The sequence below is a fragment of the Marmota monax genome, unplaced genomic scaffold (genome assembly GCF_021218885.2).
Source record: "Marmota monax isolate L192 unplaced genomic scaffold, Marmota_monax_Labrador192_F-V1.1 WCK01_AAM20220418_F8-fsc00038, whole genome shotgun sequence".
Lineage (NCBI taxonomy): Eukaryota > Metazoa > Chordata > Mammalia > Rodentia > Sciuridae > Marmota > Marmota monax.
The window spans coordinates 11,207,441-11,226,652 of record NW_026692498.1 but is presented as its reverse complement, the minus strand read 5'-3'; the positions used below and the strand labels follow the sequence as shown (position 1 = coordinate 11,226,652).

At 42.8% G+C, this 19,212-nt stretch overlaps 1 protein-coding gene across 1 annotated transcript in view; it reads right to left on the bottom strand.

Annotated features, from left to right (window-relative positions):
- Ddb1 (damage specific DNA binding protein 1) overlaps positions 1-19,212 on the bottom strand; it is a 31,077-nt gene that overhangs the window by 8,026 nt on the left and 3,839 nt on the right. The window contains exons 5-21 of the mRNA XM_046445609.2: positions 17,707-17,821; positions 16,466-16,563; positions 15,525-15,683; positions 14,921-15,004; positions 14,218-14,334; positions 13,524-13,626; positions 9,289-9,364; positions 9,082-9,190; positions 6,696-6,874; positions 6,439-6,602; positions 6,255-6,362; positions 5,890-6,097; positions 4,850-4,945; positions 4,649-4,760; positions 2,952-3,075; positions 2,475-2,639; positions 1,705-1,799 (exon numbers count right to left, since the gene is read on the bottom strand). Coding sequence (XP_046301565.1) covers positions 1,705-1,799; positions 2,475-2,639; positions 2,952-3,075; positions 4,649-4,760; positions 4,850-4,945; positions 5,890-6,097; positions 6,255-6,362; positions 6,439-6,602; positions 6,696-6,874; positions 9,082-9,190; positions 9,289-9,364; positions 13,524-13,626; positions 14,218-14,334; positions 14,921-15,004; positions 15,525-15,683; positions 16,466-16,563; positions 17,707-17,821 — 2,112 coding nt within the window. The remainder of the gene's footprint in view (positions 1-1,704; positions 1,800-2,474; positions 2,640-2,951; positions 3,076-4,648; positions 4,761-4,849; positions 4,946-5,889; positions 6,098-6,254; positions 6,363-6,438; positions 6,603-6,695; positions 6,875-9,081; positions 9,191-9,288; positions 9,365-13,523; positions 13,627-14,217; positions 14,335-14,920; positions 15,005-15,524; positions 15,684-16,465; positions 16,564-17,706; positions 17,822-19,212) is intronic.

Below are 19,212 nucleotides of genomic sequence, written 5' to 3'. Positions count from 1 at the left end.
CAGGTTACAGAGGTACATGAGGTATACAAGACTCATAAGATGCACATCTATGTTAGAGCACCAACAACATTTGTCTTTGTTTTCTTTTTCAGATGGTCTCACTATGTTGTTCAAGCTGGTCTTAACTCATAGGCTCAAGCAACCCTCCCGCCTCAACCTCCTGAGTAGCTGAGATTACCCCAATCCCAGCTTTCACCCCTCATCTTCAATGCATCAAAGCTCCCCCATCCCATCTTCATAACATGCATAATCTTATTTTTCTTTTCCTTTTGTGGGGTCTTGCTATGTTGCCCATGCTGAGCAATCTTCCTCCCTCAACCTCCCAGATGCTGGGACTAGAGGTGTGTGCAACACACCACATTTAGCATCTGAATACTCTTTACTTTATCCCCTGGTCCCAGAACCACTGACTGACATCTGGATATGACAAGAGCCCCCTGATATTGCTTTGATCCTTGGTGCCCTGTGTCCTTGCCAAAGAAGCATAAGGTATATAAGACTCAAGAGATTTCCACTACCCTCAGAATAAAACTGAAAATCCTTTTTTTTTTTTTTTTTTGCATACTGAGGATTGAACCCAGGGGATGCTACATGCAAGTCCCCAGGCCTTTTTGTATTTTATTTTGAGATAGTCTCACTAAGTTACTGAGGTTGGCCTCAAACTTATGATCCTCCTGCCTCAGACTCTCAAGTAGCTGAGATTATAGGTGTGTGCCACAGCACCCAGCTAGAACCACCAGCCTCCCAGAATGTGCCAGCCCCTTGATGCCTTTGACTTAGCTCCCCGGACACCGGGCCTACTCTTACCTGGATGTCTCAGTCATCTCCCTCAGATCCGGACAGGGATAATTTGTTTCTTGATTATATCTCAATAAAACTCAAAGTTTTTCTTTTGCAAGGGAGAAGGTAAAGTCATGGCAGAAAAAGAAAGAAGTGGAGGGGCTGGGCTTATGGTTCAGTGATAGAGCGCTCGCCTCATGTGTGCGTGACCCTGGGTTGGATCCTCAGCACCACATAAAAATAAATAAGTGAAATAAAGGTATTGTGTTCTGCTACAACTTAAAAAAAAAAAAGAAAAGAAAAAGAAGAAGAAGACGTGGAATATTTTACAGCACTAGTATTTCAAGAAACATGGTAGGATAATATGGTTTGGCTCATGATGTTCACGTGGACTACATGTTTTTTTGACACTGAACACCGATTTCAGGGGCTACAGCCTTGTTAGTCCCCTCAGCACTCAGGATCTGATACACTTGGTTATATGAACCAAGTGCAGTAGCCAGGTGCAGTGGTGCACACCTGTAATCACAGCGACTCAAGAGGCTAAGGCACAAGGACCACAAGTTCAAAGCTAGCCTCAGCAACTTAGTGAGACTCTGTCTCAAAATAAAAAATAAAAAGGGCTGGGGATATGTCTGAGTGCTTAAGTACCCTGGGTTCAATCCCTGGGGTTCTTTCAAAAAAATAAATTAAAAAAAAATATTTAATAGAATATATACACGCCCCCCCACACACACACACACACATATATATAAACCAATTGCAATGCCTGTCTCTGCTCCTCTGATTCCCAACTCAGAGCTCCGTCCTCCATTCCCACTAGTTTGCTATCCTCAAAAGCCTATACATACACGAGCCCCAGGTAAACTTAAGGGAGAATGTTGTGCAAACATGGTGTGCAACCTGAAGTGGTGTGGGTCTCACCGTGCTATTGATGCTGGCGAGCAGCTTCCCGTTAAATTCCACCATGGAGTACACAGCCCCTTTTACTTCCTTTTCAGCCACAGTCTGTAGTTTTCCTGGGAGGAAAAAAGATTTTTCATTCTTTTATGAGAGCCCACTTTACCTCATGTGGCTAGAGCCACTCTGGTTCTAAACCCCTTGCCTGAAAAGCAAGAAACACAGAATCCATATAGAGAGAGGTGAACCACCCCCTAGAGGATGAGCCCCACGGCAGTGTGCAGTGATCCAGGGAAGTATGCAAGCCACCTCCCCCCTGTGAAGACCAAACTTCATCTTGGCCTCATGGCTGGCTTCTGGGCTGATAGTTAATCTTTACAAACATCTAGGGTAGGAGTGGTGAGAACAGGTGCAGAGAAACAAATGCAAAGTGCTGAAGCTGGAATGGAAAGAGCTCCTAAGTGCTGGGCAGCCAAGAGGAAAACCAATAGGGAGGTCTCGACTCCTACTCCGGCCACAAGATTCTCTCACCCACAATTCACTCGACCCCCCCTCTTCCCCCTCTCAAAACAACAGACAAGGGGAGAAACCTAAGCTAGACTTAACTGTGCCTGTGCCCTGCTCACCTACTCTGGGATTCAGTCAAATAGTCAACTGCTCGAGAGGAAGAACAGAGCGCCTCTTCTTGGCTTCTAAGCCCAGTTCTTCTGTTGCTTAACTGAGGCTGAGACCTCAACAGTCTGTCCCTTCCCGGCACTTCACATCCTTCAGAAGTGGGAGTTGGGGCCACTTACCATCAGAATACTGAAAGACGACAATTCGACCCTGCTTGGGCTCTGCCTCTTCAGGATACACCATTGCTGTGCCCACAATGAAGTATGTGTTGGGGTCTTTGCCCAACTTGCAGGAGACCAGGCTGAGTGCATACTCATTCTGTAGAAACTGGTGGGCGTGAAGCACTAAAAGGGGAGCACAAGAGCAGGGCCTGGCTCGATGTCCCCTTGCCCCATCTCCACACACACAATCCCATCTTTCCTTGAGGCTGGTGGCTTACGTCATGATAGAACACTAAAGTCTTCTCAGGCTACCCATCTCCCATCAACCTAAGTTGAAGAGAGGGTACCCAGCGCTCCACACTCACAGCAACTCCCAAAGGCCCACCCCCTTCCTCTCCTTCTAGGAGGGTCTTCTACACAGTCAGGCTCTGGGGTTTTTTGGAAGAGCTCAGTTTAGGGAGGATGTGAGGAGGAAAAGACAGAGCTCATTTGCACCTTCAAAGGTGTGCTGGTCGATGATAAGGAGGTTGTGCACCTCCACCTCTTCTCCAAAGGAGGTCTCATGAGGGGCAGTACTGCTGGAGAAGAGCTTGCTGGAGCTGACACTGCTAGACAGGGCCTGTGAACAGAGAGAAGGCACATCAAGAACCTCATCAGGAAGGGATCAGTGAGATCAGGGAACAAGGCAGAGACTGAACAAGGAGAAGAATGGGCTGGGGCTAGCTCAGTGGTAGAATGCTTGCCTCACATGCACAAGGCCTGGGGTTTGATCCTCAGCACTGCAAAGCAGGGGTAGGGGGAGAAGCTAATGGCTGGCAGAGTGAGTGAAGCATGACAAACAGTGCTTCAGAGAAGATGTTGGAACCAATGACAAGAAGAAGCCAGTTTATGTATGCAACTGACATTCTGGCCCAAAACCTAAAGTCATCAAACATCATTAAAAAACAGTTGATGCTGCACGGTGGTGTACGCCTATAATCCCAGGGGCTTGGGAGGCTGAGGCAGGAGGATGGTGAGTTCAAAGTCAGCCTCAGCAACTTACTGAGGCTCGAAGCAACTCAGTGAGACTCTGCCTCTAAATAAAATACAAAAAAAGTTGAGCAACCCTGGGTTTAACCCCCAGTACCAAAAACAAAACAAAACAAACAAAAAAAAAACCAGGATACTGCAAATCAAGAAAAGCTGAAGAGGAAAACGGGTGACCAACAAAGTGACAACTCCTCCATCTTCAACAGGAAGAGCAGGGAAGCACTTCAAATGAAAAAATAATGTAAAGATCTTCATTATCAATTAAGAAAGGAGGTCCTGTCAGATGTGTGGGAGGAAGAAGAGAGAACAAGCAGCAGAAAATGATCCACTAAGCCAATGATGTGCACCTCTAGTTTTTCTACTGTAGTCATTTTACAGATGGAAAAAACTGAAGGCTAGGCTTGCCCAATCAAGTCACATGACCAGCACTGACCCTCAGACCAGTTCTATCAGAACCCTCCCGCTCTTGCCTGTTATACCATACTGCCAAAGGAGTCATCTGACTGATAGGACAACAGGAATTGTCCCTGTTGCAAAGTTATCAGGCAACAACCATGTTTGCTTCTCTTTTGCAGCAAAGGAGTGAATCCAGAGGCACCCTACCACTGAGCTACATCCTCACCCTTTAAATTTTTTGTTTCCAGACAGGATCTCACCAAGTTACTCAGGCTGGCCTCAAAAATCACCATCCTTGCCAGGGACAGTGTTTCACGCCTGTAACCCCAGCAGCCTGGGAAGCTTAGGCAGGAGGATCCCAAGTTCAAAGCCAGCCTCAGCAATTTAGTAAAGCCCTGAGCAACTTAACAAGATTCTATCTCAAAATTTTAAATAAAAAGGGTTGTGGATGTTGCTCAGTGGTTAAGTACCCCTGGGGGTTCAATCCCTGGGCACCAAAAAGAAAGAAAGAAATTGCCATCCTCCTGTCTCAGCCTCCTGAGTAGTTGGGATTACAGGCGTGTGCTGCCACACCCAGCTAGCAACCATTTTTTATAATGTTTTACTGGAACCAGCTAGGCCCACCTGTTGCCTTTCAGGCTACAATGACAAATGTGAGAAGCTAAGACTGACACCATATGACTTGCAAAGCTGAAAACACCTCCCATCTGACCCTTTGCAGAAAGCCTGCTGGTCCCTACCATCATTTCTTTATCTGCTGCCCTCACCTGGGTGCTGGCACTGGGCCTCAGGGCAGTTGTGCCTCCACTTGTGTCTTGAACTTCAATGCGGCTGGAGAGGACCCCAAAGCACTGGGACACTTCCTGATAACAGATCTTCCTGCACAACAAGTACAGAACAACAGGGCCACTCAGAAAATCAGAGGCGTTCTCCACCCACTCCCGGCAGTTCCCACGGCCTGCACTCACCTGGGAGACTCGTAGAGAGGAACCGTGCGAATGTGCAGCTTCTGGATCTCATCGATGGTGCCAATGGTGAGGGTGCTATTGTTGGCCAGTGCCAGGCTGGAAAGAAGGGTCTAGGTTTAGATTGAGTAGACCCAAGGAAGGGAAGGATTCCACGAGGCAACTCCACAGAGGGAAGAAAAACAAGGTAGAATTATACCAGCTTACTCTAGGGCAGGGTCTCAACCTTGATTCTGCTAAAAATTACTTGCGGAGAGTTCACTCCGATGCCTAGTTCCACCCACAAGACACTCCTATTTAACTGGACTGGATGGGTCTGGGTTTAGATTCTTAACAGTTTTCTATGTGATGCTGATGTGAAGCCAAGGTTGAAAAACCAAGTGCTCCTGATCTAAGCAGGACAGTGATTCTCACACTACCTTGTGTACCAGCAACGGCTAACTGCAGGGCTCTTGCTGCCACCAACCTTTACAGTTCTTTTTTTCTTTTGGTGCTGGAACTCAAACACAGGCCTTCCTCTCTACCACTGAACTATAACCCCAGCTTCAGAATTTACATTTGTAAGAAGTTCCCAAATAGTGCTGGCTTTGGTTGGGGATACCCTTAAGAAACCCTGCTCCAGAGGAGTACATGATGATGCCTGAATCTGGGGTTCTGAAGTTTAATCAACTGAATCACCTGAGAAGTTTTCTGAAAATATATATTATACAGTTGAACCTCAGATCTACTCAATCAGACTCCAAGAAAAAAAGATAAAGCTCTTTTTATTTGTCTACGGCACCAGGGATGGACTACATCCAGGGCCTCACATATCCTAGGCAAGCACTCTATACAGGGCATTATCACCCCAAATCTGTGTTTTTTGTTTTTTAAAAACTTCTTAATGTTTCTAATGGACAACCAGAAGTGAGAATCTCTGCCTTACACTTCCCACCACAGCTATTTACTAATTTTGACACTAGGAAAAAGCTTGAACGGAAGGGTTAAGACAACATGATGACCTCAATCAGTGGCTCGTGCTGAAGAAAGAAAAAGAGGCTCACCTGTCAGGGTAACCATCTGAGTTGAGGGGACACATGTAATTCACTTCCTTGAGGTTGACATTGGAGAAGACCAACTTGTGGTTGCTGCTATAGATGACAGTGGGCCGGTCAGAGCAAGCAAAGACGTTGGTGGTAGAAAGAGAACGGAAAGTCCTCAACACTGTGGGCTGGGTGCCCAAAGTCACCTTCTTTCGGTCACTCAACAAGCCTACAGAAAGAATGGCATCAAGATCCAGTGAAAAGGAAAGAAAACAAGACAAACCGCTGGGTGGGAAGAAGGTTCAAAGCAGAGGCCTGAGGCCAAGAACTCCGTGTACTCAACACTCCCTGTCTGGAAGAGCCCCTCACTCCAACGCTCTTCTTACCTGTCTCAATGTTGAGCCCAAAGTAGAAAAGGGCTCCATCTCCCAAGGCACAAAGGAGGTAGTGGCTACTCTCAAAAGTGGTCATCAGGATGGAGCGAGGAATGATCTCTGTAGGAAAGAGGGACATTAAGTTTTTGTTCCACATTCCAAGTGATCCCACCCCAAGTCACCAAATGACATATACCTCCACCCAGCATCTCCTTGTGCAGTAGTTCAAAAGAAGGCAGCTTCAAGATACGGGCAGAGATGTCTGTCCAGAGGCCAATGGCACAAAGTGGGGATAGTCCATTGCTGTCCCCTAATGGGGTGATGTCCAAGCAAGCCACCTCATGTTCCATCTCTGTATGGCTAAACAAAAAGGAATATGGCAGAATAAGGAAATTCAAGAAAGAAAGCAGTCCCAGAGAATAGGGGAGGAAACAAGTGACAAATCACACACACCTGACCTGTCGGAGCTCTTGCGGATGGATCTGCAGGTAGTAAAGGGCCCTCCCCACAGCAACCACCACCTGACTGCTATTGCATGAGGCCACGCTGATGTTCTTGCCCTGAGGTTCCTTCCACTCACTGACCAGAGCTTTGGGCTCTTGAGAGACCAACCTCACAGATGCTGAAGTGATCTAGAGAAACAGCAGCAGTGGAAAGGGGTCAATGTTGTACTTGTAGAGACCTAATAAGCTACATGAGATCTCTTCTGCCCTATCATCATCCCTCAGTAGCCACAGGGGACTGGGTCTAGGACCCCAGCGGGAACCAAAATCTGCAGTTGCTCAAGTCCCTCATATAAAATGGTATTTGTATATACCTACACACTCTCTCCCATATACTACAAATCATCTCTAGATTATTTATAATTCCTAAAACAACGTCAATGCTATGTAAGTAGTTGCTATATACTTTGTTTAGAAAATGAAGACAAGAAAAAGCATCTGTACATGTTGAGTTCAAAAGGCAATTTTTCCTCTCAAATATTTTCAGTCCAGGGTTAGTTGATTCCATGGATGCAGAACATATGGATATGGAGGGCTTTTCCCACATTCTTCCAATGTTTAATTACCACCAACATTTTTGATGCAGCCCTGAAAGAGACTGCCTTAAAGCTGCTTACACACCAGGATGGGTGGATCCTATTTCACTCAAATGAGGCTTGCTAGAGTAATGCAAACTGCATCCTGGGAAAAGGTATCAATGGCATCAGTCTGTGATGACTAGTCTAGTAGTTTCTTTCAACACCAAAATGAGACCTTCAGGATATCCAAGTTCTTAACTACGCAAGAGTCATTAAAATTACTTGAAGGTCCTTAGTGAAGGTCACAAACTGTATTGTAACATGCATTTGCTTGTTTTGGTGCTGGGGAGCAAACCCAGGCTTTCATGCATCTGCTCTGCAACTGAACACCACTCCGAGCCCCTGAAATATATTTTACAATTTTATTTTATATTTTACAATTTTATCACTGAAATTAAACAAAAAAGTTGATAACATTGCATCTGTTGATTTATCTGGGCTGTCATGACTGAGTTTACATTTAAGGATAAAATAATAGGTAAGTAGGCTGATGCCAGCCTTCAAATCAATTCTTATATACCAGGGACAAAACAAAGACTTATTGGGCTCATTTCACACTTGGTCCACTTGCCCTTTAGTTCTTACTAGTATGTCACTGCCAATTGGCTAAGTGGCAAATCAGTGGATAAAAAGATGGCATCGTTCATTAATCTTCACCAGGAAGACCCTGACTCTAACCACAAAAACAGAGAACAGTTCAAATATCAAGGAAAAAACTAAAAGCTGTCAAGTCACTCCACTCCAAAAGATGGCTGGGAGGTGGGAGGGTGTTCAGAAATCAGGCTCTTGTCGATAAATACCAATATCTGCCCCACGTCACAGACACATTTCAGGTAAGGATAAGCACAGAAGAAGAGCACTGGTTGTGATTAACACGTGCATGGGGCTGCCAATGATCATGTGGATGAAAGCATCATAATTTTTTGTCTTTCTTTGTGCTTTCAGTATTCCAAATACACATGTATCAGAGTTACAATAGGGAAAAAGTTTGATGGTCTCAGAAGATATAATACAAAGTGCTAAAATAGGACCCAAACATATATAATTGTGTGTAAGAGACCCCATCAATAAATACAATACTTGTACAATTGTGGAAGAAAAATAAACCTAAGAGGAGCAACCATGAAGTCAAGAATTGTTATTTCTGTTGGGCACAATGGCATACACCTATAATCCTAGCAACTTGGAAGGCTGAAACAGGAGAAATAATGGGTTCAAGGCCAGCCTCACCAACTTAGTAAGGCCCTAAGCAGCTTGAGGGGACCCTATCTCAAAATAAAAATAAATGAAAAAGGCTGGAGATATAGCTCAGTGGTAAAGAGACTGTAGGTTCAGTCCTTAGTACAAAAAAAAAAGTTGTTATCAGGTGATATCTCCCCCCACCAACCTGAATTCCTCCATTATTTTCAGTGTCATAAAAACTGATGGTTTTAAGCCAGATACAGTGGGGCACACTTGTAATCCCAATAGCTAGGGAAGCTGAGGCAGGAGAATCATATGTTCGAAACCAGCCTCAGCAACTTAGTGAGGCCCCAAGCAACTTAGTTGTTAACTGGGAAGAAAAAAAAAAAAAAGAAAAAAGAAAAATGGGAGGAGGAGTGGCTAGGGATGCGGCTCAGTGGTTAAGCGCCCTGGGTTCAATCCCAGGTACCAAAAATAAATAATTTTTTTTAAAAAACATAATGGTCTTAAAATCCAGTGGTACTCTGTACTGCACTCTAGGCAAAATTTAAGTAAATTACCTTCCTCAGTCATTACCTGGATAAGCTGCTGATGAGCCACATTACCACAGAAGAAAGTCTGCTGATCATCCACAAAACCCATCAGTTCAGTTTCTTCCACCTCTTCTCCATTTAGCATGAGAACTCTGCAGCAGGACCAAAGGCCTGAGTTAGTCTGGGACCAGCTTACCCACCTCACAACCTTCATCCCAGCGACCAAAACTAGAACTAGAACCATCCTTACCGTGTCTGGCCAACAAAAGAAAGCACCAAAGTGTCATCAGTCTCTCGGTTGGGGTCAGACCTCAGCGGCCATAAACCTGGAACAAGGAGAAAGGATTAAGAGACACACCACAGACCAATGCTCAATTTGCATACCTAAGGGAAGGACAGCCTGGCTCACATAGGAGCAAGAAAGTGGGAGTCAGAGTCCTGAGCTCAAATTCCCTTTGTGCTTTTCTGGCTCTAAGATTCTGAAGAAATCAGAGATTTTTAAGAACTTTTTTGAATTGGGACAGGTGGCTCACACCTATAATCCCAGGTACTTGGGAGGTGGAGGCTTGTGAATTTGAGGCCAGCCTGGGCAACCTATTGAAACCTCCATTTCAAAATAAAATTCTAAAATGGGACAAGGATATAGCTCTGTGGTACAGTACCTGCCTAGCATGCAAAAGGCCATGAACTCAATCCCCAGTACCACAAAATAAATTTTTTAACTGTTTTGAGCCTGATATTTTATATTTATTTGTTTTTGGTACTGGGGACTGAACTCAGGGGTCATTACCACTGAGTTACAGCCCTAGCCCTTTTAATTTATTGAGACCAGGTTTAAGATGTCCTGGCTGGCCTCAAATGTGTAATCCTCCTACCTCAGCCTTCTAAATCACTGGGATTACAAGCGTGCGCCACCACACCTAGCAATATTTTACATTTTAATTTTAGACTGGGTAATATTTTTCCATGACTCAAAGTTAAATTTTATTTTTAGGCTTGGGAATGTAGTTCAGTGGTAGAGCACTTGCCTAGCATGTATGAGGTCCTAGGTTTGACCCCAGCACCCCAAAAAGATGATTTTTTTAAAAGTTCACAGAGATGTCTCACCGCCATACCTTTCCAACCCACCCCCCAAGGTCATCCCTACCCATTTTTCATCTAGCCTTCTAATTTTTTTTTAATTTAAGGAAATAGGATAAACACTATTACAAACAAATACAGACATAATATACTATCACTGTTCTTTTTACTTAACAAGCTATGTTGGAGCCCTTATGAGAACACAGCACTTCTTCATTTTCTATCCCTACACAGGAAAATTAGACAGATAGACCCATTTATTAACAAGTCTCCACTGACACTTTCTCAACATTGTGCTCTAACATATAACACCATAAGGAATGAGCTTGCACCCATGCCACTTTGTACACATGAAGGTCTGTGGAGTAGCTTCTCAGAACTGGGATTGCAGCTAAATCACAAAAATCAACTTTCTTTTTTTTTTTTTTGGTGGTCCTGGAGATTGGACCCACAACCTTGCACGTATTAGAGAAACACTCTACCACTGAACGATATCCTTAGCATTTTTTATTTTGAGACAGTCTAAGTTGCCTAGGCTGGCCTCAAACTTGCAATTGGCTTCAGCTTCAAGCCTTCCAAACAGCTAGGATTACAAACATGCATCACCATCTGTGCCTCAAAATATAATGCTTCATGTTAACACATTTCCTTCTCTAGAAAAGAATGGTATGGTTGCTTGCATTTTTTTGGACCGAGAATTGAACTCAGGGGCACTTGGCCACTGAGCCACATCCTCAGCCCTATTTTGTATTTTATTTAGAGACAGTGTCTCACTGAGTTGGTTAGCGCCTCACCATTGCTGAGGCTGGCTTTGAACTCGAGATCCTCCTATCTTAGCCTCTCTAGCCGCTGGGATTACAGGTGTGCGCCACTGTACCCAGCTTGCTGTTTTTTGGTTGTTTTTTTTTTTTTAATGGTAGATGGACACAATACCTTTATTTATTTTTATGTGGTGCTGAGCATCGAACCCAGTGTCCCACATGTGCTAGATAAGCACTCCACCACTGAACCATGTCCTCAGACCCTGCTGCTTACTTCTGATTTGCATTTTTCTTATGTGACGCCTGTTACCTATCCATACATATCCTTTGCCAATTGGGGAACAGAAAATCTGGTGGTTTTCTTTTTGAAATTTGTTATAGAGAGACTGGGCTTTTGTCTAAAAGATGAACCACAACTCTTGTATCTGTCATTTCTTCTGGCTCAGCTTGCAATGTTTTCTGTTTTTATTTGCAGAAATGTTTTGATTTTTTGTAGTTGAATTTATTGACCTTTTTAGCTTCTGTATCTTGATACACAGTTTAAAAGACATTCCCCATTCCAAAATTATAAAGGAATTCACTTTTTCTTCTAGACTTCATATTTTATTTTTTACATTAAACCTATTTAGCTTCTAGTAAGGTATATAATGAGCAGTAGATAAAACAGATAAAATTGTGGGCTGGGGATGTGGCTCAAGCGGTAGCGCGCTCGCCTGGCATGCGTGCGGCCCGGGTTCGATCCTCAGCACCACATACAAACAAAGATGTTGTGTCCGCCGAAAACTAAAAAATAAATATTAAAAATTCTCTAATATTAAAAAAAAATCAATCAGATAAAATTGTAACCAAATTTATCATTTCAGAAGTGACTACCAATCATCTCTATCCCACTGAATCGAGATGCCACCACTATCATAAAATATATTTTCACATGCAATTCTATTTATGGACTTTATGAATCTTCTATGAGATTTTGTCTATCCATGCACCAATAATACACTACTATTTTTTTTGGGGGGGTGGTGGTGACAAGGGTACCTCTATATTGCCAGCTTGCCTTGGAACTCTGGGTTTAAGTGATCCTCTTACCTCAGCCTTTAGGATAGCTGGGACCATAGGTGCAATGCTAAAGATCACACTCAGGGCCTTGATCACGCTAGGCAAACACTCCACCACTGAGCTAGCTACATGTCCAGCCCCTGGCTATACTTTCAATTACTGAGGCTTCCGAGTGGGTTTTAATATCTGATAAGGATTAGTTCCTTCTCATTACTGTTTCTGAAGTTTCCTAGCTATTCTTACTTCTTTTTCTACTTGAACTTTTTTAGGTCAAGAAAATAAAAAATCTAGTTATTTCTTGGTATTTTACGTTTATTATTGTTAAGTTGTCTCTTTTCCTTCACTATTCCTTCTAGTTGACTATGTATACATGAAAACTATTGATTTCAATGTATTATTCTTATACCTTGTTGACTTAAGAATTCTTATCTGGGGCTGGGGTTGTGGCTCAGTGGTAGAGTGCTTGCCTAGCATGCATGAGGCACTGGGTTCAATCCTCAGCACCACAAAAACAAGAGATAATGTGTCCACCTAAAACTAAAAAAATACATATATATATATTTTTAAATCTTATCTGTTTTTCAGCTGATTCTTAGGTTTTACAGTTATCTTTTCCTGTGTACTTCCATGCACCTCTATTTGTCTTTTCTCATCCTATGTCTTTATTCTGACTTACTTTTCACAAAATGTACAACTTAAAGTTGATTTTGCTTTAGATTCGATCTGACATTTCTCCTTCCTAATAGGTGAATTTCACCCACCACACTTAGTGACATGTGTGATATCAACTCTACTACTGTTTCAGGTTGTGTTTACTATTTATACATTGTAAAAATCTTTCACTATATAGCCTTTCTCTAATCTCCTTTTGATTATAATTCTTCTGAAATTCAAGAAGATTTATATCTTATTCTAAAAGTTATATTTAAGCCAAATGCGGTGGCAAACAACTATAACTCCAGTGACTCGGGAGGCTGAGGCAAGAGGGTCCTAAGTTTGAGGCCAGCCTAGGCAACTCAGCAAGACTTTTAGCAACTTAGCAAGATCCTGCCTCAAAATAAAAAGACCTTGGGCTGGGGTTGAGGCTCAGCGGTAGAGCGCTCGCCTCGCACATGCGAGACCCTGGGTTTGACCTCAGCACCACATACAAAAATAAACAAGTGAAATAAAGGTGTTGTGTCCAACTACAATTAAAAAATAAATATTTTAAAATAAATAAATAGAAGAGCTGGGGGTATGGCTAAGTGGTAGAGCATCCCTGGGTTCAACCCCCACCCAGTACCAAACACACACACAAAAATGTTTACATGTACACTTATGTTTAAGAATTCTATCAGTTCTTCTGTCTAACCATTACATTTAACCTATACTCCTTTCTTCTTTCCCTACTCCTCTATTTCAATACCTGAATTTGATCAGTAATTTTTTTTTAAGTTTTCCTTTTTTCTTTAAAATATGTTCAAGATTCTACCACAAGATTTGTAATGCCTCTTCTTACTCCTTTATTTTGCTCTGGCTCACACCAAATGTCTTCATGATAGGTAACGAACCCAAGACCTACAGCCTTTGTTCACCGAGAAACTACCTTTGATGCCTGGTAAGTCGATGCTGGCATGTTCATGGATTCCAATTCCATTCCGGATGATCCGCAAGGAACCTTCCTTGAAAGCCCCAGAGCAAGTGACCAGCTGCAAGTAGAGAAAAGGTTTCTAAGAACTACCAACACTGGGGCAATCATATATGCTATCCCTAAATCCCAGCACCCTTACTATAGAGCTCGGTTTGAGACTGCAGATTTAGCAGAGGTCAATCTCCAGAGTCGCTCGAATATGCCAAGCAGACAGGATGTCTTACTTCTGGAAGTCAAAAGCTCCCACCATTGATTGCTCCTAACAAGCTTGCTTAGATCCAAAGTCTAGTTTACTAGAAAGAGCAATGATCTGGAGCCAGGCACTCCTGCCATTTATTACGCAGGTGACATTGGGACAAGTTATTCAAACTTTGTCAGCCCTAAATTTCTTTACTTCTCAGATGGCCAAGAATCAATTCCTGTCTAGCAGGGTAATGTATATAGGGTGCTTGGCAGATTAAGACAGACACGTAATGAATGAAAGTTTTCCTTACATCCCTGGGATTAGTGAGTAAAGCTCTTAAAAGTATGTTCAGTGTACACTTCTAGATAAGCACAGCAAGAACAGTTTGAGTGAGCATGACAGTTTGAGTGGGCTTGACAACTTGAGTAGGCATACCAAGTATCCATCTCCACATAACCCTCTTACCTGTCCCTGCCCCTGCCTCTCCAGGTCCACCACGCACATATCCACGATGGGTCCTAAATTGGTAAAGGTTTCCATGGCCACTACATAGGAGCCTTGTTCATTGCTGTCAACATTGAGCTAAGAGGAAAGAAAGATATTAGTCCCAGAACAACCCCTAACAGACTAACAGTAGAGATGGTTATTATCCAAAAGAAACTCTCAATCCTATAGATCTGTCCTTCTTGTACTCCAACAGATGCTCCTAGAAGGGGACTGTTAACTTAAGGAACATGTCTACTCCATGTGACATGGTAACTAGTCAGCAAGTTCTAATTCAGGTCTTATACACGGATTTCAGAGAAGCAGTGATTTTAAAAATTAAAGTAAAATGTTTGCATGCATTTTTTTTTGCAGAGCAGGTCCAGTGTTAGTACTCTAGAGGGGATCCATCACCTTACAATGTGACCTATTTGAGAGTTGAAACCAGGTCTTGCTCGTCATGGCACCCACAGCACCTAGCACCTTGCCTGACACATTTGCTCAAGAACCATGAAGTCAAAGAGCTAATCAGGGGTAGGTTGTTAAATTAACTAAGTAGAAAGCTGCAGAGCAGGGATGTGGAAAAAGTGTGAGGCATAAACACAGAGAAATTTGATGAAGAAACAATAAGTACAGCAAAAAAAGGAAAAAAAAAAAGAAAGAAACCGGAAAGATGTCCTCTCACCTTCACAAGCTGGGAATCACCTAAGCGAGACCCGACAAACACAACACCATTATCGAGGTATGTCAGGCATTCAGCAATGGAGGTCTAGAAAAAGTCAGCACATGAGAGAAATCAGGATGGAGCCCACATGGCCTCTAACACCTACAGAGAAACTCTCCACTGCAGCCACCATTCAGAAACTTTTCTCCACTCAAATCCCAGGCCACACTAAGCAAATATCACTACTATATCATTAAAGTTTATGATTCATTTATCACGTCCCTCCACTCAGAAAAGTCTATAATTTATCTTGTACATGCCGCTCCAAACCTCTAAACGTCACCGTATAAGCATTAAGCTTTTTGGGAACCCTCTCCCAGGACAATCAACACTACATTAATCTTTTAATTCCATACTGTATCACTTGTTTCTGCTTGAGGTAGTCCCTAGGAGCCTGTGAGATTCTCTAACATATAACTCATTTGAAAATAAACTTTTTCACATCAGGACTGACAGCTTGTTGCTAGTTGTTAAGCAACATAACTCCCAGAGCAGAAGTGAGGAAACACATCCATCATCACTAGGCACCTAGGAGATGAGGCAGAGGAGTAGGGACAAGTCCTACCTCTCCGAGGAGTTCCACACGGAGATCTTTGAGGGTGACAGTGCCATCCATCTGCTCCTCCTTCTCCAAAAGCAGCATGAAGAGTCGTCCCTCCATGTCTCCCAGTAGGTATCTAGAACCGTTAGGATCCACCCGATTGTGGCACACAATTGTGCTTTGCTGCCAGTGGAAGGGAACAGTCCTTAGAGTAACATCACGCAAACCTGAGCTGACCACTCCCTTTACCAAATCCAGCCATTTCACCAGCAAGGAATACAGTCTACTTACATTACATGATAAAAAATGGACAGCTCTATTTTTACCATGAAAATGATTTTGTGAGGCACTCAATTAATATACCCTAAATGTTTACTCACATATCGTTCTACGTAAAACAAAAATATATAGAATTAGGGGGCCTAGAGGGTGTAGCTCAGTGGTAGAGCCCTTGCCTAGCGTGTTTGAGCCCCTGAGCTCAATTCCTAGAACTTGCTGCAAAAAATAGAGAGAAAGGGAGAAGCTGCAGCTGCAATTATTTCACTAGACTCTGAATGTATCACTGATGTTATTCTTTATTCTCAAAAAGAAAATTTTTTATTAAGTTTTTAAGGTTTAATTTTCATGATTTGAATGTTGAGGCTTGAAAATTTTTGACTCATTTTTTAATTTCTATATAATTTATCAACATAACTTAGCAATAATTTATCAGTATATGATTTGAATCAAAACTTTTTCCTTCTTAAAGTTGCCCAAGTTGATGAATAGAATAAACCTATTTTGATTGGTATTTCTTAACAAGCAAGCTCTCTGTAAGCAAAACAGGCCAAACCATTTGTTTATATACATAGTGAGTAACATGACAGATGTCTGTAAATCTCCTTTTGACAAAAGGGGACTAAAGGAGTAGCAGGGTAAGAACTAAGAAAGAAGAGGTCTAAGAAAAAGGTAAAAGGCTTGCTCACCTTGATGATAGGAGGGGCAATCGCCAGGTATTTGTCACCATTGTGATAGGTGATTGACTCCTGTCCAATGATGATGGCTCCTCCAAAGGGCTCTGGGACTGCAGGAGAAAAACAGCAGGGTTAGAATGCTCAGCACTTTGGACCAAACCAGAGGCAGCAAGGGCACTAATCCAGATAGCCCTAAGGCAAACTTGAAGATAATCATTATTTTAAAAAGGACATTGAAGACCAAGAAAAACAATAGCCTTTTGAGAGTCCCAGGGTCTCCAGCAAACTAAGCAGGCACTCTGCCATTGAGCTACACGCAGCCAAAGGTTTCATCCTTTTTTTTTTAAATATATTTTTTTAGTTGTTGATGGATCTTTATTTTATTCATTTATTTATATGCAGTGCTGAGAATTGAACCTAGTGCCTCACACATGTGAAGCAAATGCCCTACCACTGAGCCACAACCCCAACCCCATCCTTTCTTTTAAGATGGGATCTCCCTATGCTGCCCAGGCTGCTCTTGAATTCCTTAGCTCAACTGATCCTCCCACTTCAGTCTCCTGAGGCTGGAAGTACAGGCACCTAGCAGGGTTTTTTGTTTGCTTTGGCTTCTCTTTTAGTGCTTTGCTCTTTCCATTAGCAGGGTATCTTCTTCATGTTCTCCCACGTGCATTCTCCCCATTTTCTCTCTCAAACTCATGACCCTTTCTAACAAGCCTCAATTGTTCCTTAACATAAATTCCCCCCATTATCAGGGTCACCATTCAAAAGAGTCAATTTTCTCTTAATTAAAGAGTTTTAAAACTTCTCTACCAGGCAACACAGATGACATAATGTTGGGGAAAGAACACAGGATAAGGGGTGGTGCAGCCTGGATTCTCGCCCAGGTCTTGTCACTTCTGTGCAGGCCTGGGCAAGTCCCTCTGGCCGTGTTTCCTCATCTATGAAAAGAAGTCAGATTAGATAAGCTCTATTGGTCTCCTTCAGTTTTATGTTATGCCCAGCAATAAAACAATGAGACTCATCTCCATATGCCACTCTGCATCTCAAGTAAAAGGAAAGTTATACTTTCGAGGGGAGGAGTAAAAACAGAAAATCCAAAGACAAATGGAAAAAGCATTAAAAAGCACATTTAGAGAGAGAAGATGAGGAGGGGTAAACAACACACACCACCAGTGCTAGAGCACCAAAGGTGAGAAAGGCAACAAGAACAGGAGAACGGATGGAGGCAAATTCCGGAACCCGTAACCAACCTGCAATCACCATGGAGGCTTCAGCCTCTACGTTTTCCTGCTTCCATGGGCCCTTATTGAACTCCTTCTCTCGGAGAGACACCTCATAGGTTTTTACGTGCCGCCCCTGAGGGTCCTGGGGAGAAGGTGGAATGATTAGCCCCTAGGAATGATGATTCTTGAACTGCCAGTCCTGAAAGAGGCCAGACACCACCACCCAGGTTCAGACAATTCTTCCCATCTTTGTCCATCAGCATGCTAACAGTCACCTGCTAAGCCTGTGATTAATCAATTTCCAAGCAGACCACTGCCTGAGATTACTGTTTCTAAACCTCAACCAACTGAGAAAGGTTTCAACAGAAAAAATCAACCTGTCACCTTGCATTGAGCACTGGAAGAGATGCATGTATGTTCCTCAACCTCAAGGAACTTACAAAATAGCCAGAGAAAAACACATTGTGAAGGTAACTCTAAGAGATTAAAAAAAATATATACAATTCTTAAAAGCATTCTGTGGGGTGGGGTAATGGGAGAGCTCCTCTACAGGAGGACTCCTCTTCAGTACTGCCACTGTCAATGCCATCTTCCCCGAATCGTGACTCTTCCCCTCCTTTTTTGGAATCATGACTCACGTCAGTCTTGGGGCTGCCAAAGTCACCTTTCGAAGCTAAAGAGCAGGGACAGGAAGAAGGTTATATACAGCCAATGGAAAATGGCTTCAACAAAGGCCAAAAGAGTTTAAGAAGTTATGGAAGGAATTCAATGATGTATTTCAGGGCAGGACCACACCTCAATCACTGTGACAGCTCCTGAAGCACAAGCATGAGTACTTTCACATGGGAGACACTCAATTATTTGTCAAATTAAATTGTTGGCATGAAACAGGAGACAGTGATTTTTAGTTGATGAAAAGACCTTCCCATTAATGAGTAAGGGTAAGACCCATCTTCACAAAAAAGTTCAAACAAGCGTGGTTTGGGGCCACTGAGACAGAAAAATAAAGACGGTTCACAACTGACAGCCCTGGATCTGGGAACAGTCAGCCAGCCTTGAAAAATCATCAGCACCAATGTTTTAGTGACCTGATATCTACAATACTGCAGAAGGAAGAGAAATTCACAGGTTTTTTTTTTTTTTCAGCTCTGAAAGCTAGTAGATCAAACAAAATCTCCTAAACCTGTTTCAGTTTTATTTAATTAAACTTTATTCCAACCAGCCTTAGACTATAGCACTTACAGTGATGCTAAGAAATACACAAAAGTACACAAGTATTTCCAGCACTTTACACAGCTACCAGAGTGTTTACATGACACACACACTACCCTGCTATGTGGAATTAGACAGTCACTTCCTTCTGTCATTTATTCAGCCACATGGAAGTAAAATGACCTCAGGCTGGCCAGGCCTTTGTTAAAAGTCTAGGATTTTACTAAGACATTGGCATGTTAGACTGGAGCGCCACAACCCCACCCCCACTTAACAGATCTAGACCAGAGAACAGCTGCCCAGGATCAGCTCTGCTGAAGT